This window comes from Magnolia sinica, chromosome 19, assembly GCF_029962835.1.
Source record: "Magnolia sinica isolate HGM2019 chromosome 19, MsV1, whole genome shotgun sequence".
NCBI classification, from domain to species: Eukaryota; Viridiplantae; Streptophyta; class Magnoliopsida; order Magnoliales; family Magnoliaceae; genus Magnolia; species Magnolia sinica.
This window is the reverse complement of record NC_080591.1, coordinates 12,230,882-12,258,096: the sequence shown is the minus strand read 5'-3', so window position 1 is coordinate 12,258,096 and position 27,215 is coordinate 12,230,882. Positions and strand designations below refer to the sequence as shown.

At 42.2% G+C, this 27,215-nt stretch overlaps 1 protein-coding gene across 3 annotated transcripts; it reads left to right on the top strand.

Moving 5' to 3' along the window:
• On the top strand, nucleotides 1–26,955 carry LOC131235704 (uncharacterized). 3 transcript variants are annotated; one of them, XM_058233007.1, is made up of 10 exons: nucleotides 2–340; nucleotides 599–676; nucleotides 6,030–6,363; nucleotides 6,469–6,695; nucleotides 6,876–6,978; nucleotides 8,388–8,488; nucleotides 8,598–8,772; nucleotides 25,582–25,752; nucleotides 26,398–26,498; nucleotides 26,587–26,955. In XM_058233007.1, the coding sequence occupies exons 1-10, from the start codon at nucleotides 47–49 to the stop codon at nucleotides 26,644–26,646; spliced, it is 1,644 nt and encodes a 547-aa protein (XP_058088990.1). In that variant the 5' UTR covers nucleotides 2–46; the 3' UTR covers nucleotides 26,647–26,955. The 3 variants fall into 3 exon arrangements, with proteins under 3 accessions (XP_058088991.1, XP_058088990.1, XP_058088989.1); XM_058233006.1 differs by having other exon boundaries at nucleotides 6,030–6,695; XM_058233008.1 differs by lacking the exons at nucleotides 25,582–25,752; nucleotides 26,398–26,498; nucleotides 26,587–26,955 and adding an exon at nucleotides 14,446–16,583 and having other exon boundaries at nucleotides 1–340; nucleotides 6,030–6,695.
• The last annotated feature ends 260 nt before the right edge of the window (nucleotides 26,956–27,215 follow it).

Below are 27,215 nucleotides of genomic sequence, written 5' to 3'. Positions count from 1 at the left end.
GAGAACGCGTATCTGATTCGAGAAGAGAGAAAGAGAGGAAAGGGAAATGCTGCAAGCGGATTTACGCTCCGCCCTGCAATTTGCAGCGACCGTTTGTTATGTGAATCCGATCTTACCATTCGGGAGAGATCCGAATCTGAGGACATCTTCCTCTTCCAAATCCTGCCATTATTTCCTGCCACGTGCACCCTCCATCAGGCCCATCTCCTTGTCACGTGCGGCCGTCGAGAAGAAGCAGCAGGAGAAGCCGTCCATCTGTACGGCCGACGAGCTTCACTACGTCGCCGTTCCCGCCACTGAATGGAAGCTCGCTCTCTGGCGATACACGCCTTCCCCCAATGTCTGTCTCTCTCTCTCTCGATGGCTTTTTCGTAATTGTTTTGATTTTATTGGCTTGTTTTGGGAAGATGCACGCCTTACTCCATGCTCTCTCTCTCTCTCTCTCTCTCTCTCTCTCTGATCTCTCTGTGGATGACATTTTCGTAATTTTTTAAAAAAAATTTCGATTGGCTGCAGCATGACGTCCTCTCCTGGCGATGGCGTTTTCGTAATTATTTTGATCTAATTGTCTTGTTCTGCAAACATTTGGGAATTGCAGGTGCCTCCGAGGAATCATCCTCTGTTGCTTTTGTCGGGGGTAGGAACGAACGCCATCGGATTCGATCTCGCTCCTGAGGTTGGTTTCTGTCTTTGTTTTTTTGTTTTTTTTTTTTTTTGGTTGATTATGTTGAATTTTCTTTAATTTTGATTTCCTCACGTTTTGGCACTGGAATTATATATTACACGGCCTCCATCTATCAACGGGATATGCATGTTTTCAGTTCTGGCAAGTGGGCACCATGGTTCAGTAATCTAGATCATTGTTCTGTTGGGTCCCACCATTGATGGACCATTGAATGAAATTCTCCCTGCTTGGCAGATCTGGATGGCAAATTTGGAGACTTTTTTAAAAATGTGAATATGGACCATTGTTATATTTCTCTTCTAAACTGTCTTGTCTTATTGAGGGGAATTTTGGGCCGTATTGCATATACAGTTGGTCACCATTCTTATGAAAAATCTGGAAGATGGAAAACACTTCATCTTTGGGCTTCGTATGGTAGACCGGAGTATTTCAAGTCTGATCTTCAATGAATGACCCATAATGTTTATACCCAAATGCAAATAGGCTGGAGAAGGGCCCCAAAATATTGAATGAAGAAGATCAAAATGAGAAGGAGATTGTCCATTGGTAATTTGGTACTATTCGGTTAGGATGACCTACAATGTTTGATGACTTGATATGTTTTACATAATAACATATTCTCATTCTTTGATTGAAATAGAAATGAAACAATAATCTCAAGTTACTCACCAGCATGTGTATAAGATGCAGATGCTAAAACATTAATCTATCCGTGTTCTAATTTTCTTGATTTGACTTCTGGAATGCAGATCCAACATCGTTTGACAGTTGAGGAGATGTAATCCGTTGCTCATGGCTGCCTCAATCCTTTGTCCAGTCACTAGGTCCTGAAATCACAATGGAAAGGAAAGAATGTCATACCATAGTTAAGAGACTTAGTAAGGCTACTGACAATAGTACTGAGTGTAAGACAAGACGAGGATAATGATGGAGACACATTAATAGTACTGATCCCCTCATCCTAAGTGCAGGAATCATTAGCAACCTGACACCACTATTTGACAAAGATAAAGAGGAATAGGTTTGATATTGAGTGTTCTTACTAATATGATTGGAGGCTCCAAAATCAGTTATATGAGATGGACTAGTGGAGGATGTGGACACTAAGTGAGTGGATGTGGATATACTTAACTGATGAGTGGTAGGCTTATGAGAGGAGAACCCTTCTAGAATAGTCATGCGACGATGGAGATTGACAATTTCATCCATTGAAGACTTGGTAGAGCCACTTGGGAGTACCAGACTATGAGAATTAGCATGTGCACCATTATAAAATTCCATAGTAGTTATACATGACTTCTTTGACTGATGACCAACGAAATCCCAACATGTCAATCTCATATGACGGGTATGCCTACAATGAACGCAATGCAATTTATCCTTCCCATCAATAGGTACACTACCACAACCATGACTAAAGTCATTACGGCCAAAACCAATGTCAACTACTTTCTAACCATTATCAACATCCCCACAACCAACACCATATGTACCTGATCCAAATATACCACTCAGATCAGATTGTCCTAGAATACCATCATCTCTACCAAGTGTCCCATGTCCAACATTGTAGGAATGTGTGAGAGTAAAGCGCTTGTGAGTACTAGTTGTGGTATCTAACATAACCTTTTGTCTGCTTTCTTCCCATTGAAGGAGTGAAAAAACTGTCCCAAGAAGGGGAAGAGGTGATGTAGGCAGCTTACCAACATGCACGGGCTGCCGGCAATAGAAGTGGCAATGGTGACAAAAGCTGCCGAAAGATGAACAAACTACCAAAAAAAGTTTGGGGACAATACGTGGCATTCAGTCTGGACTTTGGCATCCATTGAATGTCTCAGAAGTGGGGAACCCAAAACTGGAGAAATCGGGATTTCAATGTGGGAAGGAAATCACAATCTCATATCAAATGTATAGTGCAATATGATTTTCAGCAAAACCAAAGACTGGGGCTCTCTCATAAGGAGGCCTCTTTATTAAAAAAAGAAAGAAAAGAAATTCAATGAATCCTCTCTATTACAACCGACTATAATAACTACTAAATCGAGTAGACAAATATCTAAATCTTCTACCAATCAAATCTCAAAATCTATGAACCAGTCAAGAAGGGGGGAAAAAGAAAGAAAGAAAATGGAAACAACTAAGACAACAAGAAACAAACGTAAGAAAGGGAGGTGGGAGGAAACATAAGTGATCCTTTATTGGAGGATTCACTACGTGTGGGGTCTGTAGCTATCTTCCAACCATTCCCATCTTGACATGTGGCTAAAGTTGTGTTGGCAAGATATATTAGAAACAAAACGAATTCCAAAGGAAATAAATTGTAGAGGTGGGGATGCATGTGCATCGGTTTTCAAGGAAGGCAAGTAGTTGGTGAAGGACCATCGTCCCCAACTTGGCTTATCTAGACGAGCGGTCCAAATTCTCTAGTCTGACATAGGAAGGTAGTCTTCACTCATATGATCTGATGGGTCACCTTGGGACGTTGATCTGCTTTTTCTTTTCGCTCTCTTTTTGTATTGCCCAACCGATGTGGTTGTGGTCCATTTGCTGGCAGACAGTTAGGTTGTCATAGTATAGTAATCTCCTAAGGACTTATCCCCCTAACGAAGTTGACAATTTCTCGTTTTAACTGAAATACCATATGTACCTTTCAAATACACACACACACACACACAATAGTTGAAACACTATAGGTACATTCTTCTTTTGGGGAATATGAAGCTGCAACGGAATCCCATATTTCTTTTGATGTTTTTTTTTTTTTGCAATACATTAAAGTCCCACTGATTTCTGGCTTCATGGATAGAAGCAACCAAGACATAATGGTCATATTGTCCACTTCCCAATTGCATGAATGGGATCATCCTTGGAAGGCTACTGTTCGAACCATCCAAATACCCTAACTGCTTCTGACCATCCATGAACATGTGAGCTGATTTGGACCAAGCTAAGTAGTTTCTACCATCAAATAAGGTGATTGTGATATGCCATCCCGGGTTATCGCTCATCCAGGAACACCAACTCTCCTAGGTGTCATTGGCGGGCTAGAAACAATGCTGGTTCTTGAAGAAGTACCCTCCATGAAGCCTTAACACTAATCCTACTGCTTGCACACCACTACAATCGGCCCAAGTGCACACCGTTACATGACAACTACATGAGCACATCATCAGCATGAAGATACAACTTACTTCACAGCCCCACAGCTTCAGACCATGAAATCACAAGGAAATTTCAGCATAAAGAACTCAAACAAGGTTTATGCAACAACTATACCTACAAAAGAAAAACATCACCACACCCCCAAATCTCAATGGAATTCTGCGATTCTTGTTTATGGTGATGGTAAATGGCTGACCACACCTAATACATGTGAAAAATAGATATGGATAGATAGATAGAAAGGGGCAATAAGATATTGAGTTAGCCCATGGACCAACGCTCACTTTGTATATAGGATAGATATGATACTCCACAAGCTTACGATAGAGTCCACAGACGCACCACAAACAGATAACAAAACTCTCTACAGTTAGATCCTCCAATTTGTGATTTTCGGGATATGCTTTATCCATTATCTGGACAGTTTGGATTGGGATGCATTTTTACCACGTTCATGTTGGATAAAAATGTGGAAAATGCATATAGCAGTCTGGGCCATGATCTATTTGTTCATTTTCATTCATTGCTAGCTATTTACTTTAATGGCAAGATATTGTCTTTGCTCTCTACTCTTTCTTCCAACTTTCAACTACAAGATACTAGCAGATTTTATTTTTTTTTGAAAGGTAACGGTTTATATTAAAAGATAAGAGGAAACAAAAGCAGGAGTGAGAGACTGCTGAGAAAGCAGAAGCAACCACACTCCAAGGAAAATAAAATCAAAATCCTTAAGAGCATCTACTTGAGTAGCCCATTCAATCAACAAGCGTTTAGCTTTGTAGGACACCACATCAGCGGGATTGGACAAATTCCTAAAGCATCTACTGTTTCTTTCCTCCCAAACGGCCCACCAAATAGCAAGTATAGCCATTCTCCATAATCTAGTCTCTCTTTTTCCTATTCTGATGCCATGCCAGGCTTTTAGGAGAAGATCTATCGAATCGGAGAAACACCAACTGATTCTAAAGCGCACTAGAAAATCTGCCCAAATATTAGCTATAAAAGGACAATGAATGAGGAGATGGTCAACCGATTCTTCTTCCCCCATACAGCAAATGCAAATATTTGTTAAAACCATCCCCCTTTTTCTCAGGTTGTCAACTGTTAGAATTTTTCTTTTCCCAACCAGCCATCCAAAGACCAAAGCCTTCGGAGGGGCTGAATAGTACTAGACATGGTGAGATATGAGATCTTTTGGAGGGCTGTGGTTGTGAAGGAGCATCTTGTATAGAGATTTGACCGTAAACAGAAGTGATTTTTCCGATCTCTAGATGATCCTGTCGGCCTTTAACTGATTTGGACTGGATTCGTACACGTAGCGAAGCAGATTCACGTACTCCTCGATCTCCCAATCTTCGAGATTCCTTCTACGTTGCAGGTTCCACACCGTCTTACCATTCATAACCGAGAAGTAGTCAGCAACACAGATATCCTGATTTGGAGCCAGCCGAAACATATTTGGAAATTTATCTTTAAGAGGGAGCTCTCCCATCCACTTATCTTTCCAAAAACGAATTCTATCTCCCTTACCTAGCTCAAAACTAATCCCTTGGATTGTCTTTTTTTTCATCTGGAGAATACCTTTCCATATAGCGGAGGCCCTATATGAGGATGAATCTTTTGTCCACCAGTCCCCTGCAGAACTGCCATACTTATACTTGATAATCTTATTCCATAGACTTTCACTTTCCGTACCCAGTCTCCAAGACCATTTGCCAAGAAGAGCTTGATTCATCATCTTTAAATCTTTAATGCCCGCTCTGCCTTCTTTAAAGTGTTTACACACTTGTTTCCAATCCACTAAATGAAATCTCCTCTTATCCCCCTTTCCATGCCAGAGAAAGTTGCGTCTAAGCTTGTCTAAAGCAGCTAATACAGATGCCGGGCACCTATAAGGACATGAAATATAGGGGCAAGTTAGAGAGGGCGGCCTTTATAAGAGTTAGATGCCCCCCTATGGATAAGTATCGACATTTCCAACCTGGCAGGTATTTCTCAAACCTGTAGATGACCTTCTCCCATAGGACTTTAGTAGGCGGACCGATACTAGCAGATGTTTTAACCATGAAGTGAGGAAAAACTGTTGATTGTGTATCATTTGCTCTCTTCAATCGTTAATCTGTTTGGTAATTTTTTACAACAAGCAGCCCATCTTTACTAATAAATGTGATCTGCTTTGCAGTCTTCATTTGCACGTTACATGTCTAGCCAAGGATTTGATACATGGATTCTTGAAGTACGAGGTGCTGGATTGAGCACACAAGAAGGCGAGTCCAAAGCTATTGAGCAGTCCACCAATAGTTATGTTACATCTGAGCTGGTAAAGTCCATCAATAAGAGTGTCACTGGTGGTGCTTTTTCCTCAGAAACAAGCACCACTGCTTTATCAGAGTCTGGAAACTCTATTGTCAAAGCAAACAAGACAATGACAGTGAGGGATGAATCACAACTGGCATCAAGGCTCACTGACACTTTATTGCGTTTGGCAGAACGACTCTCAGGCTTTCTCAGCGAAGGTCAATCAAGGGTTATGTCAGCTAAACTATTTGATCAAATATCGAAAATTTTAGAAGATGCCCAGTTATCTGAGCGCTTTAATGAGATCAGAGGAAAACTTTCAGGTTTACTAGAAACAAGGCAAAACTCTGCTATTGCCAAGCAAATCAGAGAACTGAGTCAACGACTTGTAAATAGTATTGAGGAAGGTCAACGCTCCGTTTCACCACAGTTCTTTGACTTGCAAGAGCGTCTTCTTACAACCATTGAGGATTTCCAGAAGCAGCTTGACCTGATTGTGAAGTATGATTGGGACTTTGACAACTACCTGGAAGAGGACGTGCCTGCTGCGGTGAGGTGACATTTCCTCATGCTAAAAGGGCCATTTCTGTTCCTATTGTCTTGATTCGATTTGCCCTAGTTTTGATTTTTTTTTTATATATTTATTTATTACAATCCTTTGTTACTGTATAAAATAGTTTTCTTAATTATCAAAGCTATATTTTATAACACACCAATGTGATCAACATAGATGGAATATATAAGGGCTCAATGCAAGCCAAAGGATGGAAAGTTGCTTGCGATTGGTCACTCCATGGGGGGAATTTTGCTATACGCAATGCTGTCACGACGTGGTAAAGTGTTTTTGAACCTGATTGTATTTTTTCCCCTTCAATGAACTTTTGTTTCTAATAGCTTTCCCTTTAATGAACCTTTTTCTAAATTTTGAAACAAAGATCAATCCATAATTTCTTTTTCTTTCTTTTCTTTTTGCTTTTTGTGATTTACCCAAAATCTGTATTAATTTCTAGCAGTTTTCTTTATTTCATTTAATGATTTTTCCACTTGATAGTTGTTAATTGCTGCTTATTATTCTTTTCAATTTTTTCCTTTTTTATTTTGCATCCTTTTGGTTTCAGAGATAGACATGGATGCTTGCCTTTATAATTTGCCATTGTGCTAAATCACTAAAATTTGTAGAAAAATCAGTCAAAGCATGATATTTATTCATCATCCGTTCCCCATCCACATCCATCAATTAGAAAACAGGTATGCATGTCATCATATGAATACAATGAGCCACTTGGCTCCTGTTTAGAAAGAAGTATATAAATGAAAAAGCCTCTTGATGTGACATAAAGGGTGATGAATCCCATGTTATCATTTTGCCTCCACCTTCAATGCAGGATGATACGGAGAAAATATAATTTGGGCATGGGTGGAGGCCATAAGAAAAAACTTGATGACCTAAGGTCTAACTGAACTGAACTTGTGGCCCTTGATAGAGTGGAATGGCAGAAAAGGATTCATGCAGCCGACCCCAGTTAGTTGGGATAAGGCTTAGATGATGATGATGATTGTCTGATTCAAATTGCGAATTGTGCAATTCTTAAAACATTGCTTCACATCGCCTTGGATTTTTGGTCCATAGTCTTTTCCATTAGAAGGGAGACTTATTCTAAAGTCTAAACACAGGTCCTTAAACTAGCAACTTCTTCGTGTGAAAAGTTCTAGTTATTGACTTTGGAGTATAGAGTGCTCTATAAATACATGCCGTGCTGCTTTGTATGTATCTTAATAAAGCCTACATGTACTTGCTGGAAATATTTTGGTTGTATTATTTAGTTCTTTCCCTATCTCCTTTCTGGCTTCAGAGCTATAACCTAGGTTGTCTCTGCAAGGTTGGTTTCTTCATTTTGCTTTCTATATTATTTATAGGATTTTTCTGATGGTAGCAAATGAATATTCAGCCTTATGACAAATCACATCTTGTCATTTCATTTATGAGAAATTATTGCTGAAATATTCGACTTCCCATCATCTTTTAAATTGCATATCCGTTTTTGTCATTTAAAAAAAAAAAAAAAAAAATTCAAAATTTGCATTTGTGGTGCCATGGAATTGCGGTCATGTTATCAGCACTAAGTTTATTCATTTTTAAGATTAAACTGACCATGACTAATTTAAAAAATGCATGATGGGATAATCTATTGTCTCACTGAGGATTCTTACTGCCATGTGCTTATAAGTTTCTTTCGTGAAGGTTATGAAGGAGGACAATCTGGATTGGGCGCAGTTGTTACTTTAGGATCATCTCTTGACTATACTTCTTCAAAATCTTCACTCAAGTTGTTATTGCCTCTTGTAAGTGATAGGAATCCATTTGAATGACTCTTTAATATTCTTGTTGGACAATTTGCTACTCACTAACGTATTTGTACAAGTGCTAATGCGATTCGACTGCATCATGCAGGCTGATCCTGCGCAAGCTCTTAATGTTCCTGTTGTCCCCCTAGGAGCACTATTGGCGGCTGTTTACCCACTTTCAATTCGCCCTCCTTATGTTTTGTCTTGGCTTAATCCTCAGATTTCAGCTGAGGACATGATGCATCCTGAGTTGTTTGAAAAGCTTGTTTTGAACAACTTCTGTAAGTGCAGACTTCTGTTGCCCATTGATTTTCATTTGCCTATTTGGTTGCTTCATACTTGTTGAATGTACATGTTCACATCTGGATGGATTGAAGAGATTTACAGTAAATGTAATTGTAAGACATATCAGACAACAGCTGCTTTCATTTTATTTTAGTTCTGCCCTTCCGGAGTTTTTCATTAATGGCCTGTTTGGATACGAGGAATCATGGGAAAAACAATATGTTTTCCCCTGATTTGCCGTTTCTTTTTGTTTGGATTGCAAATTTATCATCATCATCATGTTCCGATAGGTCAAGAGCGATGCGAGAAGCTGTCCAAGGGGGGTGGATGCTTGTCCGGGGCATATGCGGGCGCTAGGTTCGGTGGCCAACTGGCCATTGAGTAGGCTCAAGCAACGTGGTACAAGATGGTAGGTTCAGAGGAGTCGGATGCTTGTCCGGGGCATATGCGGGTGCCAGGTTTGGTGGCCGTTGCGTAGGCTCAAGCAACGTGGTACAAGATGGTAGTTTCGGAGGAGGTGGATGCTTTACTAGCTTTGGAGGCGTTTACATGTGAGATGGCAGGGGTTCATGTAGCAAGATTAGCATGTGATAGCTCTCCCGTGTGTGTGGATTTTCTTCCTGTGACACCTATGAGAGTCAAAGTAATATTTGGTGGAATGCTTGTCCAGGTGACATGCGGGTGCCAGGTTCAATGGCCATTGAGTAGGCTCAAGCAACATGGTACACGATGGTAGGTTTGGAGGAGGTGGATGCTTTACTAGCTTAGGAGGCGTTTACACATGAGAAGGGTTCATGTAGCAAGATTAACACGTGATAATTCTCCCACTCGTTTCGATTTTCTTCTTCTGACATGTATGAGAGTCGAAGTAACATCCAGTACGTGTGAGATTTCGTCTTTTCATTTGCAAGAGGCTTGCGACCGTGCTTTCACTATTTTGGAGACTGCTAGGAGTGAAGCTACAGGGAGATTAGAGACGGGGGCACTATGGCATGTCGCTTTCACTATTTTCCAAGTAACACCTCGCTTTCTCGAAGCTTGCTTCTCTGTTGGCCGGCCCAAGTATCACGTTATAGTGCATCTTGCCATCTATAGTGGAATTTCACTCTAACCGGGGCAGTGTTCTTGTTCATGGTTCATCTAGTAGCGATGATTGCGGTTTGTGTGGAAGAAGTTATTGTTGAGGGGCTTAGTGCAATTGTCAGCAGCTATTTGAGGCACGGAATGTTACTCCTATTCAAACTACAGGGGGTAAAGGTATCAAGGCCAACAAGGGGGGTGGATGCTTGTCCATTCGGTGGCCATTGAGTAGGCTCAAGCAGCGTGGTACAAGATGGTAGGTTCGAAGGAGGTGGATGCTTTACTAGCTTTGGAGGCGTTTACACATGAGATAACAGGAGTTCATGTTGCAAGATTAGCACATGATAACTCTCCCACGTGTGTGGAATTTCTTCGTGTGACACTTATGAGAGTCGAAGTAACATTTGGTGGAATGCTTGTCCGGGTCATATGCGGGTGCCAGGTTCGGTGGCTGTTGAGTAGGCTCAAGCAATGTGGTACAATATGGTAGGTTTGGAGGAGGTGGATGCTTTACTAGCTTAGGAGGCATTTACACATGAGATAGCAAGGGTTCATGTAGCAAGATTAACACGTGATAACTCTCCCACGTGTTTCGATTTTCTTCTTCTGACATGTATGAGAGTTGAAGTAACATCTGGTACATGTGAGAATTCGTCTTTTCATTTCCAAGAGGCTTGCAACTGTGCTTTCACTATTTTGGAGATTGCTAGGAGCGAAGCTATAGGGAGAGTGGAGACGGGGGCACTACAGCATCTCGCTTTCACTATTTTCCAAGTAACACCTCGTTTTCTCGAAGCCTGCTTCTCCATTGGCCGACCCAAGCAGCATGTTATAGTGCATCTCACCATCTATGGCAAAATTTCACTCTAACTGGGGTGGTGTTCTTGTTCATGGTTCATCTAGTGGCTGGTGATGATTGCAGTTTGTGGGGAAGAAGTTATTGTTGAGGGTAATTGTTGGGGGGCTCAATGCAATTGTCAGCAGCTATTTGAGGCACTGAATGTTACTCCCATTCAAACTATGGGGGATAAAGGTATCAAAGCCAGCAATTGTATTGTCTGCTTTGGGAGTGAAGGTAAATATTTTCTGGGGAAGGAGGTCATATTTCTATGCCGAGGGGCTTGAGGTGGATTAAGGAGGTTGTTAACCATGTGGGTAGGCTGGTAGGAGTCTCCTTCAGAGAGCAAAGACAACCTCATTATGTTGTTCCAGTTTTTGGAAGATCGTGGAGCACATCATGCCAAAACTGGTCAGTGGGGGAAGGTGCAAAAGTCTCCTAAAGGGCAAGGAGAGCTGGTGAACCTCCTTTCCTCTATTAATTACGATGTCAGGGTGATTTCTCGATGTGAGAAAAAGGGTAGAGGGGCAAGAATTGTGAACCCATGAAGCTGCTGAGTTGGAATGTTAGCGGTATGGGGTGTTGGTAAAATACATCACAGATTAAAGACATCTACAAGAGGTCTAAGGCTCAGATAGGCTTGCTGCAGGAGACCAAACTTCAAGTTGTCAATCAGAAGATGATTGAATTTCTTTGGGGTGGGAAGTCAAAGGATTGAGTTGTTCTTGATGTTGTTGGCGCAGTTGGAGTGATAATAATTATTTTAGATTTATTAGTGTGGATGAAGGAAGAGTGGTGTTGTGGTTCCTTTTCCCTTTCTGTGGTGTTAGTTCAGGGTTCAAATGGGTGTTTAGGGCAGTCTATTGGCCAAACTAGCTTGCTCAGTGTTCCTTATTGTGACAAAGTTTGAGTTTTGTCCATGGTGCTTGGGAGGTGACTTAAACGTGGTCAGATTTACGTTTGAAAATCAATTAGTACAACAATTTCATGAAGCATGAAGGACTTTCAAGATGGATGGATAGACATGAACTAGTGGATATTCCTTTGGGTGATGTGAAATTCACCTGGACTAATGGGCAACAAACAGCGTTATATCTAGACTTGATAGATTCTTAGTGTCCCCTAATTGCGTGGAGAAGTTCCCCCTTGTGCATTAAAGGGACTTCTCGTGACCGTGTCTAACCACTGCGCAATTCTCTTGAAAGTTGAGGAGGAAAACTAGGGTGGGGGCATAACGGGCCGTAACGGTGCAAAAAAAAATTTTTGCCAAAAAAATATTTAAAAATATGGATTAAATCCGGAATATTCTAAGCATTCCAAATATGCATTCATTTATAAATTGGAACATGTTTATGGTGGTGTAACGGTCCACTCTTTGGTGAGAAGTTGTATCGAACTGTCTGATGAATTTATGAACCAGATAACCTGAATTTGACTATAAAATTCATATATTTAATTTTCTAACTATCTACTATCAATGATAGATATATTAGAATGAATGTAATATGAAAATATCTTACATTTAGGTGTTTGCAATTATTTTTGAGGGCCAAAATTCATGCGTAAATAGAAAAAAAATATTAAAAAAATATAAAATGGCACCCCAAATATGTAAAATGCACATTAACATGTTCTACTATGATTAACACATCATATGGCATCATTAAAACAGCAAAAGAATCATTAAAAAATGATTTTTCGAATTTTCAAAAAAAGGGCCGAAATAAATGCGTAAATAGAAAAAAATATAAAAAAAATATAAAATGGCACCCCAAATATGTAAAATGCACATTAACATGTTCTACTATGATTAACACATCAAATGGCATCATTAAAACAGCAAAAGAATCATTAAAAAATGATTTTTTGAATTTTCAAAAAAAGGGCCAAAATAAATGCGTAAATAGAAAAAAATATAAAATGGCACCCCAAATCTGTAAAATGCACATTAACATGTTCTACTATGATTAACACATCATATGGCATCATTAAAACAGCAAAAGAATCATTGAAAAATGATTTTTCGAATTTTCAAAAAAAGGGCCAAAATAAATGCGTAAATAGAAAAAAATATTAAAAAGATATAAAATGGCATCCCAAATCTGTAAAATGCACATTAACATGTTCTACTATGATTAACACATCAAATGGCATGATTAAAACAGCAAAACAACCATTAAAAATTGATTTTTCGAATTTTAAAAAAAGGGGCCAAAATTCATGCGTAAATAGAAAAAAAATATTAAAAAAATTATTAAATGGCACCCCAAATCTGTAAAATGCACATTAACATGTTTTACTATAATTAACACATCATATGACATGATTAAAATAGCAAAACATATTAAAAAAGTATAAATACCTATTTTTGACGAATTTCTAAAAAACGACCCACAGAGCTTTGATTCAAAAAAATCTGTAATATAATGTGTTTTTATCTCAAATACCTAGCCAAGGTTGGTCGAAATTAGTAGTAGGAGTGAGAAACAGTTTGGAAGCAAGAGGTTTAAAAAAAATTTAGCAAAAACAGAACTTAAAATGAAAAAAAAAAAAAGTTACCGTTACGGGCCCGTATCGGCCGATACGACGCCGAAACGCATAACGGTTCCCACCGTTACCGTTACGTATCGGCCGTTACGGCCGATACGTAACTGTTTTGGCACACCATGGTGTCTAACCACTGCGCAATTCTCTTGAAAGTTGAGAAGGAAAACTAGGGTTTAAGGCCTTTCAGGTTCAAGTTAATGTGGCTAGAAGTGGAGGGCCTTCTAAAGCTTATGAAGGGTTGGTGAATCCTTTGAGGTGGTGAGTTATGCAAATTTCTAGTTGAACTAGAAACTAAAGCTTCTAAAAGGCAAAATTAATTGTTGAAAGGAGGTGGATTTTTTTTTTCAAGAGATAACAAAGCTTTATTGGAGAAGCGCCAAAAAGAATACAACCCAACTCTACAACTCCAACACGGGGGAGAGAATAGCAGAATCAACTGCCATTACAATAGAAGCCTAACTTGCAACATTGGATTTTATATCATTAATAACCTCATTGATCAAAGACCTTCTATTCTTAAAACATCTTCTATTATGCTCACCCCAAATGGACGAAATTATTGCTAAAAACAGAAGATGCCAAACGACTTTCCTATCCTTGCCCATCCCTCCTTGCCACGCCCAAAACAGATCCGTGATCGAGCTCGACATCACCCGAGCAGGAAGGAAGATATGGATAAAGGAACCCCAAACCTTCTAGGCAAACATATAAGAGGGCTTGTTTGGTGCATGGTATTAGATGAGATTAGGTGGTATGGAATTGCATTTGGCCTCATGCGAATTCCATCCGGTCTTTGATAAGAACAGGAAGGATTGGATTAATCTCGGTATCACATATCCCAATGCCAATTGTGGATATTGCAGGACTTCCAGTGGATTTCGAAATCCGCTACAATTGTGGGGCCCACGTTAATGCGCGTGTTTTATCCACACTGTCCATCCATACGTGCCTTTTACATGTGACATCAAGCTGCATATGCACACAGGTGACCAAACTCAGTTGGGAAATGTGGTCTGTTCATTACAATTCAACGGTCCACCAAATGCAAACTTCACATAATACAATGTACTTCTCAAGGGATGAATTTGATCCCAAACATGGGATTGGATAGTGAAAATACCATGGTATTTCTAGACATGTAATCATTTTGCAATAAATGATGTTAATTCCATCTAATACAATTCCATCCGATTTAATACTGCAGTCCAAACAGGCCCTAGTGAATAAAGATGATTGGTCGATTCCACATCTTCCATGCACATGAAGTAGATGTTAGGAAGGACGAGGGCTCTTCTTTGCAGATTATCGATAGTTAAAATTCTTTTCCTTCCCACTAGCCACGCAAATGTTGTCACTCTTGGAGCACAATATGCTGTCACTCTAGGGAGGTGGAAGTTGGTAATATCCTTGAAATTCAAGCCATCGACTAGAGAGTACTCGAATCAGCCTAGGAAGGAGATAAATGAAGGTGGCGATCTCAAGCTACGTGGTTAAAAGAAGGTGATAAGAATACAAAGCTCTTTCATAGCATTGCAAGTGCCCAGGCAAGGAAATAATAGGATTCAGTGTATTGATAGGCGGAAGAAGGGTAAACAATAACGCTTAAGTCTATCCATCAAAGGATGGAAGTGGCCACGACTAGAGAATTTAGCATTTAACCAAACTTCGAAATTAGGTGTTGAATCTCTTGAAAAGCCATTTTTTGAAGAGGAAGTCAAAGTGGTAGTGATATCCTTGGGTAGGGACAAGGCCTTGGGTTCATACGGCTACCATCTTTCTTTTAAGTATTTTAGGAAGTGGTGAAGGGTGACTTGATGAACCTCGTATTCAAGATTTTCAAATGCCATTTGTCGAGGGACCTTGGATCCTCATTTATAGCCATTATTCTGAAGATTGAAGGCGCGAAAAGTTTGCAAGGTTTTTAGGCCAATCAATCTTATTAGGGGCCTTTATGAGATCTTAGCCAAAATTCTTGCATCCAGGTTTCTGGTGGTCCTTGAAAGTGTTATTTCAAAAGGCTTAAGGCGCATTTGGGTTGGGAAGACAAATTCTTGACAGTGCTCTCATGGCTCATGATTGTATTGACGACTCTCGACATGGGAATGGTAAAAAAGGCATCGTCTGCAAGCCAGATATTGAGAAAGCTTATGATCATGTTGATTAGGACATTCTCGACTACATGTTGGGATGTGGGCAAAAATGGAAGAAGTGGACAGTCTCTATTTGCTCTCCTCCTGCTTGATCCCATTCATGTAGTCAAGAGATAGTTGGCACTTGTAGCTTTTTCCTCCTCAGACAAAAGACTCCCCTCTTCCTTGACATTAAGCGATTAATTGGCCATGAGGATTCTACCAACTTCAGCCTTCTTGTTCCCGAAGAAGTCCTTCCTTCAGTCAACAAGCTTCCCTTTTAACAGCTTAAGTTTTTGGCTTAATACAAAACCTGCAAATCCTTCAATTTGGAAAGACTCCCACCACCTCTTGATCTTGGTAGGAGAGGCTTTCTGTCTTGAGCTCGAACCTGAATGGTTTGGGCCCCAGATCTCTTCCTTGACTTCCAACAAGACTGGCCAATGGTCAAACATAGGGCGGGGGAGACCTCTTTGCTTCACAAGGGGCAACTTCTCCAGCCAGTTGTGGAGACGAAAAATCTATCAAATCGAAATAAGATGGACCACTCCTGGCTATTTGTCCATGTGAATCTTATGTCTCCAAGGAGCAAGTCCACGAGCTCATTCCTGACTACCCAATCAGAGTTCTTCATGCTACAGGAGATGTGGCCACCATTTGACTCGTTGTAGGTGAATTTGATGACATTGAAGTCACCTCCTAGGCACCACGGCTTCGACAATCTGGCTCGATGGAGTTGAGCTTGTCCCACAAGAGGTGCTTTTAACAACCTGAGTTGGCTCGTAGACCACTGTGAAGAGCCACCTGAAACCTGTGGCGGATTCCTTGAGGACGACGGAAACAGAGGAGCCTAGCCACGAGTCCTTTTTAACCCAAGTTCTGGTATTCCCTAGCCACTAGACAAGCTAAAGGGTTGTAATCTCCTTTTCCTTGGAGTGTAGTCGATCCGCTATCTCAGTGGCCCCGCTCCCTTGTTTTGTTTTGTATCTTGTTTTCTTTCCTTTTAATATAATTCTCGTGACTCTTCAAAAAAAAATAATCCCTGGCCACTAGAATACTTTCCACATAGCCTTCAACGTTGAGTAATAACCAGTTTTTGGAATTAGGCCCCAAGATGGAATCTATCACTTGCCAATTAATAGACTGGAGCTTAGTCTCCTTGAGGGAAATCAGTTGAGGCCATGCCACGAGGGCCCACACTTTAAGGCTGAACATCTTCAAATCTGACCCAGGGGGGTGGGGGTGGGAGAGACCTTCGTCAAAGGAAGTTACAGGGGCTTTGCATGTGGGGGAGCACATGATAGTCAGGCACAAATTGCCCGCAGCATGTGCAAATGAGGTTGGACTCATGCGTCATAGCTGACAAAGGGGAGGACACATGGCGGAGACTAGATCCTACAATTGACACTCGTCTCAATGGTAGGCTCTATCAAGCCATGTGTAAGCAAAACCCTCTCATCTTTGACACTCGAGCCTGCCTCGCCGCTGTCTCTGACATCGATCAAGACTGCTGCAGTGATACATGGTGGGATCTCCACCTAGCTTCGGAGCAATGATATGCATGTCCTTATCCGACGGAGAAGCTCCATTAGAGCTTATTCAAGTAGACACGTGTCGAGGGCGGTGAGGCTCTGAAGACAACTGGCAAGGGAGAGGCGACAATGCCCACCGCTACTGTAGAGTAGCTGACAACAACACCACGCATCAACCAAAGAGGCGGGGTCTCGCCACCTACCATTGTTTGTCCTTGTGGTGTTTCGCCAGGCCATTGAGAGGCGTGTGCACTATCATCACCATCCACCGCAACAATGCTTCTCTCAAGCGCTACAGCATCCCCTAACCTTTGTCGGAGGTCCTTCCAGAAGGTGGCTTGGTCCCCTTTCGCCTCCCACACCATCCTGACTTGGTGGTGCTCTTCTCCCAGGCTATAGGAATAAGAGTGGGCTCGGGGATGAGCTTCCTCTTCCTTTTTTTTATTTTTTTTAAAAGCAACTGAGAAAATATAAAAAAGAGAAAAAGAAATACAAAGAGGACTGCTGAGCTAGCAGCCAAGAGGCAAAAAACTAAGAACCTAAAAAAGAAAGATCATCGTCCTTTAAGCACGAAACAGTAGACACCCATTCAACAATTAACTTTTTGACAAAAGATCCTACCGATCTAGCCGAAGCCTGAGAGTCGTTGAAGCATCATTCATTCCTCTCCTTCCAAACTGCCCACCAAATAGCAATGATCCCCATTCTCTAAAGTTTAGTTTTCACTTTACCAAGCTTTGGCCCCTACCAGGCTGCAAGCAAAGATGCTGTCGAATTGGGGACACAACCAACAATATTGAAACGAGACCAAAAGTCCCACAGAATTAGAGAAATGAAGGGGTAGTGGACAAAGAGATGGTCTACTATCTCCTCGTAATGCATACAGCAGCAGCAGACATTGATAATCTGCATACCATGCTTCCTTAGATTGTCTATAGTGAGGATACGATTCATAGCAGCAAGCCACCCAAAATAGAGAAACTTAGGAGGGGCGGCGCATTTCCAAATGAAGGGCACTGTCTGCTGAGAGGGAGGAGTCGTCTGAGCTAGGGAAGAGTATAAAGATTTCACTGAGAAGGTGCCGGATCTATGACCATTCCAGCGCAAATCATCAATAGAGGACGGGTCCGGAGAAACAGTAGAAAGGCAATGCATCAGTTGGACATATTCTTCAACTTCCCTATCGTGCAGATTTCAAAAGCAATTGATTTCCCAGGTTCTACTGGTCCCTACTTGGGAGAAGTTGCTAGCAATCACACTTTGTTTATTGACAGCGATGCGATATATACCCGGAAATCTACTGCTAAGGGTGGACTCTCCCAACCATTGATCTTCCCAGAACCTGATTCTCATTCTGTTACCCAAGACGAAGCCTATTTTGGACAACACAATTGATTTATGGCGGAGGATGCCTTTCCAGACGGAGGAGGCCCTATAGGAAGAGGTGTCGCTGGTCCACCAACCACCAGCAGACGTGTCATATTTCCCTTTTATGACAGTGTTCCACAGAGCATCGGTTTCCTTTCCTAGGCGCCAGATCCATTTACCCAACAAAGCCTTGTTCATAAGCTTGAGATTTTTAATGTGAACTCCCCATTCCTGACGTGCGTGCACACAACCTTCCATTCCAATAAATGAAATTTGTTATGATTATCTTTACCGTTCCAAAGAAATTCCTTTCTGAGTGTGTCTATTCGATTCAAAACTGAAGTCGGACATCTGTAGAGATACATATAATAAAGGGGAAGGTTGGACAACGCTGCTTTGATAAGGGTGATTCTACCTCCAATCGTTAAATATCGGCATTGCCAAGTTGCAAGTTTTTTTTTGAATTTTAGCGATAATATGATCCCACATCGCAATCGGGGGGGCGCCAACGGAGAGAGACCAACAAAAGTCGTAGGGAAGGAAGCTCAAGAACAGCCCAATATAACAGCAAGAGCTCGTAGCTCATGATCCGATAGGTTGACACCATAAAGTTTAGACTTGGCCATATTGATTTTCAGACCGGAAACCGCCTCAAAACATCTTAATGTCGCATGGAGATTGTTAATCGAAACCTCATCTGCCTCAATCATAATGAGGGTATCATCAGCAAACTGAATATGGGAGAGACGAGGAACATCATCTGAGAGGGAAATTCCACGGAACAAACCAGCGCTCTGACCTCTGGATATCAGTTGAGATAGAGCCTCTCCAATGAGAATAAACAACAGAGGGGAAAGAGGGTCTCCTTGGCGTAAACCTCTCGAACCTGGAAAGAAACCTTTAGGGGAGCCATTTAGCAGGATAGAGTAATGCGAAGACTCCACACACGCTCTGATCCATCTTCGCCATTTGTCACCAAAACCCATACGAAGCATCATATAGTCGAGAAAGTCCCAGTCGACGTGATCGTACGCTTTTTCGATATCAAGTTTATAAAAGATTGCCTTCCCTCCTACTTTGTGAGATGTATGCAAACACTTGTTGGCAATTAGCGCTCCATCAATAATCTGTCTCCCTTTAATAAATGCATTTTGGTGTTTAGAAATGAGAGTCCCTATGACTGCAGCAAGCCTAGAGGAGAGAATTCTAGCAAGAATTTTGTAGGGACCTCCAATGAGGCTAATCGGCCTGAAATCTGAAAACGAAGAGGCGCCTGAAACTTTGGGGATCAAGGAGATGAATGAGGCTCCTAAACTTTTTGAGAGTTTCCCTCTCCCGTGAAACTCATGAAGAAATTCCATAATATCTTCTTGGATCATATCCCAGAAGGCCTGGAAGAAGTACATCGTAAATCCATCTGGACCCGAGGATTTGTCCCCCGACAATTCAAAAACTGCAGTTTTAGCTTCTTCCACTGAGAAGGGGGCTTCTAGAGAGTCCAACTCAGACCGTTGAATAGCCGAGAAGACAATGCCATCCAACCTCGGACGGGACCACCCTTCAGAAGTGAGGAGAGAACGAAAATGCTCAATTGCATACTCCGCAATCAGATTTTTGTCTTCGATCTGACACCCATCTACCATGATACTATGGATAGCTTTTCCACAAGCTCTGATATTGGCGATGTTGTGAAAAAATTTAGTATTTCGATCACCTTCTTTCAGCCACTTCACCTGGGATTTAATCTTCCAATTAATTTCGTCTTCCAGCGCACGGGCAGACAAAGATTGGATGATTTGAATCCGCCTAGTCAGAATTTCAGTCGGGATGTCATCTACATTCGCTGCCGCATCTATCCGTTGAAGTTCAATCATAAGAGACTCAGTTTCGTTCTCCCTTTTTTTTTTTAATTCTTGTTCCTTCCAATCCTTGATTTTTGCCTTGAGAAGCTTGAGCTTACAAGTCAATCTGTGACCAGCGTAACCAGCTACCTGAAAAGAACTCTACCATTCCACCACTTTTTCCTGGAAACCTTCAACTTTAAGCGAAGCTGGGTTAAATTTAAAAGGGATCGGGCCCCAGTTAACTTCCTCCATCGACAACATTATCGGACAGTGGTCTGAAGTCGTCCTAGGAAGAGCCAGCTGATGAATCGCGGGGAAAGCCTCCATCCATTCGGTGGAGAGAAGAAACCTATCTAGTCTGGATTGAATCGGAGACCTCCGACAATTGGACTAGGTGTATGTGGCGCCTGACATGGGAAGATCAATAAGCTCCTGAGCTTGGATCCAGTCGGAAAAGCTTTGCATAGCAGAAGAGGTGTTCCGACGTCGAGATTGTTCATCCGGAAACCGAATGACATTGAAATCACCACCGATGCAGCATGGACCTGGAAAAGACTGTCTAGACGAGGTCAGCTCTTCCCAGAAGGAAGACCTGAGAGAATCATCATTAGGGCCATATACTGAAATAATTAAACAGGAGAAACTGGAAGACTTATCTTGAAGCAAAACGGAAACAGAGAAATTCCCGATCAAGGAGGAGAGCAGAGACCATCTCAAAGATTTCCAAGCGACTAGAATTCCACTCGATGACCCCGCCGCATCCAGAGTGATACGATGGACGTCATTCACCTTCCAAATCGACCGCATCAACTTGTCGGAAAAGAGAGGAACTTTGGTTTCCTGGAGACAGACAATCTCCGGATTCTTACGACTGATAGAGTCCCTAATCAGCCCCCTTTTTTGCTTGGAACCCTAGCCCCGAATATTCCATGAGATTATATTCATTGGGAGACTATGTTACCCCGGGTTTCCTTGCGACCACGCCGACCCACCAGGGGAGTGGCAGTGTTGGAGCTCTGCTGGAGACGGATCAATTCTTTGTTGGAGGACCTCGGAGATGGAGAAGAAGATGTTCTGGACGGAGGGAGAGGCCTCCCACGGTTTTCAATAAACTGGAAGAGACTAATGTAGTCTTCAGGTCTGTTGCCGAAAGAGAGGCCAAGGGATCTACCAACATGCCCTATCGCATCGCGGATCCATTTCTTATTTTGGATCTCTTGAAATATGTCGTCTCTACTCTTTCGTTCCTGATATTGGTTGGGATGAGGATTTGGAGTGGGGATCATGGAGGCATTGTTGTTGTCCTGCTGCTGTGGCAGACGATGAGGGAACACCTGCAACGGTTCGGCTTCGAGAACTTCACTGGAGACATTCTCTTGGAACAAGGTGATTGGGCCCAATTCGGTCCAGTCGAAATCCTGGACGGGGAGCTCCGACGGAGATGCAGGACTAGAAGGGAGAGTTTCCGATAGCATGCTTTGGGAGTCAGTCCCCACTGATGAGTCGTTGCCCCAATTGCGAGGAAGAATAACACGAACCGGAGGACCCGACAGGAGAGGAGGGGGAGGATTATTGGGGATTGAGTCAATAATTTTAAGAGGGCCCCGGCTATCGAACGAACGAGTGCAGCGGTTCGAACCCAGACCTGGGTCCGAGGACCCAAAGAAAGGCGCTGAGCGGGCCTTTGGTCTGGGACACAGTCAGGCACATGTACAGTAAGCTTGGGAGCTGCAGGAGAGTCAGCTGGCACATGGGGTGTCTTAAAAGACACGCCACCCTCATTAATGATAGAGAGAGAAGAGTGGCTACGTGGCCTTTCTGGAGACGACCGAAGCGGTGGAAATCTCTTCGTACGAGATATGGGTACAGAGGGCGAGCCACGTGTCGAGCTCTCCGATAATCTCATTACCGTGGCGGCTCGGTGGAAATCATCTTCTGACGCCGGGGGCGCTAAATGAACAGATAGAGAGCCACGAGACTCCGTAGCTGTTCGGTGAGGATTATCTTCTGACGCCAGAGGCGCTAAAGCTGCGGAAAGGGAGCCACGCGTCTCCATTAGACAGCTTACAAGAGGACATTGATGGGTAGTTTCATAATTACCCTCCTCGCTATCTTGTGGTAGTCCGCGGTGGATTGAAGAGAGAATGCCATCTTCTTCTCTCGACGCTGCCATTGCAGACGAAAATACCTTTTCTCTCAGGCTCCATTTTTCTCCCCACCGACTCAGGGGATTACCCGGGACCTCCTGTTGGACTGGAAAAAGGATGAAACGATTATCTACCTTCACCTTTACCGCAGCAGGTAGGGGAGAACCTTTCTTCCTCCTGATCCTGGCCCTGATGACCCCTACTTCGATACCCAATTTCGTTTTGGGGTCCAGTTCCAGAAGGAAGCCCAGGGATGAAGCAGCCGCAATTAAGAAATCATCGAACCAACATTCCAGGGGAACATCCCAAATGAGAACCCAAATATTTTCTTTGCCAAAGATAGAGAATTCTTCCCATTGCATAATTTTTACCTTTGGACTAGAAGAAGGCAGCGTGGAATCGTCAGAAACCTTGTCTAGGAGTAGTCTCGCACCAGCACTCACCCAAAGCGAGTGTAATCCCAGCGGCTTAAAATCGGATAACCCTAATTTGACCCCCGAATAATAAAAGATCCATTCTCTGACCAACGTTATGGAGGCACCCTCCTTCGTAATGAGAACAATAGATTTAGCGAGATCGGCCCTATTTTTTTCAAAGATATTCTGATCATCAACGATAAAAGCTTCATGAGCAGCATCGGACTCTCCATGCGAAGGAGAAGTCCGATTGGAATCCGTCTCCATCGACATCACAATAGGAGCATCAGACGAATGAGTAGGGGGAAGGGGTGACGCACCTAGCAACAGGGTTTCTTTGAACGACTGAGCACCAGTTTGCTGGGCTGCAATAGAACGGAAAACCTTTGAAGGATTGTGACGCCGAGCTCCAAAATGGTCTGAACTTTTTGGTTGGGCTTGCTTAAGCGTGCTACGAGTAGGCACTAAGGAGTTTGGTCCGTATCGCGCTCTCTGTACTGACATCTTCTTTCCTCCAAAACTCATTCCATGGATCATACGAACAGCTCTAGCCAACTCTTCTTCGCATCCCATACGAATGAGAGCAAAACCTCGATATTCTCCACTCTCTTTATCCCGCGGCATTATCACCTCCATAACAGCTCCCGCACGACCGAAAATCCTCTCGAGATTGAGAGGATACCATCCCAGAGGATAGCCTTTGACAAATAGGGTCGGAAAAGTGGAATATTTACTTCGAACCCTTGTGGAATGGGTCCTCAGATTTTTTCTAGACTGAACTTTAATCCATTCTCCTTCATCCTGTTTTCCAGTGGAGGTAATCTCTTCGACAACGGCTGACTTACCTTTCTCTTCCGCTGAGATCTTACCTTTCTCTACCGCTGAGATCTGACCTTTCTCTCTCTCCGACGACATTCCTCTCTTCACACAAAACGAAGAGAGCTCTTTGTTTTTTTACTATGGTGTGGTCCACCTGAGCTTCCTCTTCCTTCCCAACAATATCTGCAGGGTCAATGGCAAGTACCTCACCGATACAAGATCTGATCGCCAGGAACATATCATTGAACCACAGTTCTAGGGGAATCGCTCAAATCAGGAAGCAGGTGTCCTCGAGCTGTAGATCAACCTCCCTGACTATTTGCAGATGGAGACAATCTGGTTATCATTGAAAAATGCATGGCAATGACTAAGTGATCAAGGTTCTTGTTGGGCCTAAGGGAGATCCAAAGCTCAATACCCCAAGAGACTTTAGGATGCAGTCTTCCTCAAGGTTGTAGTAGTCTTCCATCCACACCGTCAGATCTTTAGCTGAGGTCCCTCCGTCACCTGGGCAGGAAGACTCTATTGCAGTGCCTGTGCTAGTTTCTTCACAACCAACGGGTGGACTTTAACCTCTGTTCCCGATGCAGTCTCCTCCTTCCAGATCTAGATCTCCTCCATGCACATCTCTTCCCCTTCCTTTGAGCCAGCTTCCAAGGCCTAAGACGGTCAACTTCCATGTATGATTGATGTCTGTTGGATATAGCTTTGTCTCCTCCTGCCTTTTCTGGGGGCTCCCCTTCTCTCTAACCACCCTTCCTAGAGAGGGCCTTGCCTTTGCCTCTCTTCTCACTTTTCTTTGCTCGCGACATGGCTAATCACCTCAGGCCTGTATCGGGCCTTCTTGACGGAGAGTTTTTGACCTCGGAAGCCAGTCCCGTTGAGGAGAGACAGAACTTGGTTCACATCCTCGACCATCTCCATACAAACGAAGGCAAAACCACAACTGGTTGGAGAGCCTTTCTTCTTGGGGATGACTGCCTCCTTCACCACCACAGCTCTTCCAAAGACCCTAGGGAATTGGTACTGCTAGTCACCCAGGAAGAAAACCACAGAGGGTGGGGAACTCCAGAAGCTTAGCTGTCCCATATCCACCTGTCCTTTGATTGGTTGATTTGCATCGCTGACTGGCAGATATGCATTCTCCATCCTCCTCTCACTCTGAGCTTGCGATTTCATTAGTCGGAGCTTTCCCCTTTGTGTCTCGAGGTTCCTCCACTGTGGATTTTCCCCGGCTAAGGGTTGTTCTTCTGCTTCTGCCTCACCTTGGAGACAGAGCCTGGAGATGCTGGATGCCCAGTTGAGCTTGCTTCTGCCGAGTTGAGCCTCACCCTTCTAACTCTCCCCACATCTTGAGCCAGAGATCTTGATGCGTGCCTTCCAGTAAATACCAGGCATTATTGGATGGAGTTTGATTTGTCCTCATTCAGTAAACATTGACAGTGAGCTCAGTTTCTAAGAATATTCAATAATTTAACTACATGCAAATATCAAAATGTTGCAACTTGATAACTGTAAATGATAGCTGCTTTAAGGGGGGCCTTGTAAGCAACCTCAATGAGGCAACATGTTGTGATGCTTGAATGGTATCAGATAACCTTCACTGCATGCCATACTAGCATTGCTGCACTTCTGAATTTAGCCGGTCTATCATCAATAAGCATTGAACAAAGAAAGAGCAAAGTGGCGTGACACACATTGGAATCCTATTTCATTGAAATGTTTTAGGGCCTGTTTGGGTGTCACTTAAAAATGAGTTTTATCTTATTTTATTTGATAGTAATTATGTCTTTGAGAATTTTCCAGGGATAAAAAATAATCTTGATATTATACATAATTACTATTTACTAAAACGAGATGAACTTATTTTTAACTTTTACAATTTTTATTTTTTTATTTTTTTATTTTTTTTTAAAAAGCTCATTTTTAACTGCAACCAAAAATGGCCTTAGTTTTTACTGGTCTTGTGCTTTTCGTCCATTTTTTTTCTTCTTTAGTACGCATCCAATATTTATGTGTAGATGTTGGTGATGATGTGGTGTTCTGTATTTTAACATGGTGGGTGTATAATATAATCGTTGGCAGGCACAGTACCCGCCAAGCTTCTCCTGCAGCTTACGACAGCATTTCGAGATGGGGGGTTACGTGACAGAAGTGGCACTTTCTGTTACAAGGATCATCTGCACAAAAGCAGTGTTCCAGTCTTAGCACTTGCTGGTGACCAAGATCTCATCTGCCCACCCGAAGCTGTATATGGTAAGCTAATTAATTATCACACCCATTTTCATATGGGAAATCAATGTTTAAAATAGCATATGCTATGTCTAGCAGAGTTGGTAAAGCAGAGTTGATAAAGACATCTCCCCTCTTAGGGAGTGACCAACGCTCAAGATTGCGCTGAAGCCCCACTCTTTTGAGGGCTACCAAAAAATGGAAAATAAAAAAGCACACGCCACGTAGCATACATTTATCGGATAGTGTGGCCATCGTGCTAGTAACATATGAAAATAGCACAAGTTGCACGTAGCATACGCTACAAGTAGCTTTCGCCTCATGCTTCAGAGGGATGAACACTAGTCTATAAGCTATTCACTATTTCAAAACATGGAGGAAATCTAACCTATGTGTGGGACACCAATATCCTCGCCTGGGCCGTTTGCACGAAACTGGATGTGGCACAACAGTCCATGATATTTTTCTGTGTAGATTAGATAGGGTTGTCTGGTCATTGGTATTGCAGGTGGGATCCACCTGCTGAACAGTCCACGTCATGGTTGGCCTGTACCATGTGTTCAATTGATTGCAGTGCACCATTCATGGAAGTTGGCACACTGCTTAAAACCAAAACCATACTAATCCATATGATCATTTACTAATTATTTCCATCCTTGAAATGGGCAGAAACTGTCAAAATCATTCCTCAACATTTGGTCCAGTACAAAGTCTTTGGAAAACCAGATGGCCCGCATTATGGCCACTACGATTTAGTCGGAGGACGTTTGGTATGTATGGTTCACATTTATGCATTTGTTGTAGGAACGTTAACACGCAAAGGCATTGAGAATGTTTTTTTTTTTCTTATGCATACAGGCCATTGATGAAGTGTATCCATGTATAATTGAGTTTCTCAGCCATCATGATGAACAATGACTCGGTCCTATGAATGAAGGATGACCTTTGGATTTTTTTACATGACGAGGGCCCCAGCTGGGAAAGATTGATGCTGGAAATATACAAATGTTAACCATTGTTTGTAAATCAAACATTTTAGTTCTTTTTCTTTCTTTCTTTTTTAAATCTTTATCAATTGTTATATTAATGATGTTTTACTAATCAAAAGGAAACAAAAGGTTGAGTTTGGGGAGAATGGATTTGCAATGATGTGAACACTGCATTTCCAATGGGTTACATAACTCCCACCCTTCATTTTTTATAATAAAATCTCGATCCTTTAGGACCCATTTGGATGTATTTCTATGAGATTGTGGAGATAAATTTTTCTTGGGAACTCTATTTGTTGCATTTCCAGGTCTAAGAAAATGTTCCATTTTCACAAAAATGGATTCATGTCCCATTTCTATCCTAATGGAGGAGCACTATTTACATTTCCATTTTATTAATCAAATACGTCCATTTCTATTTTATGGGAAGGGTGTCAAGCTCACTAGATTTTAACATTTTCAAATTCATTTCCAGCTCATTAGATGTAAACATTTTCA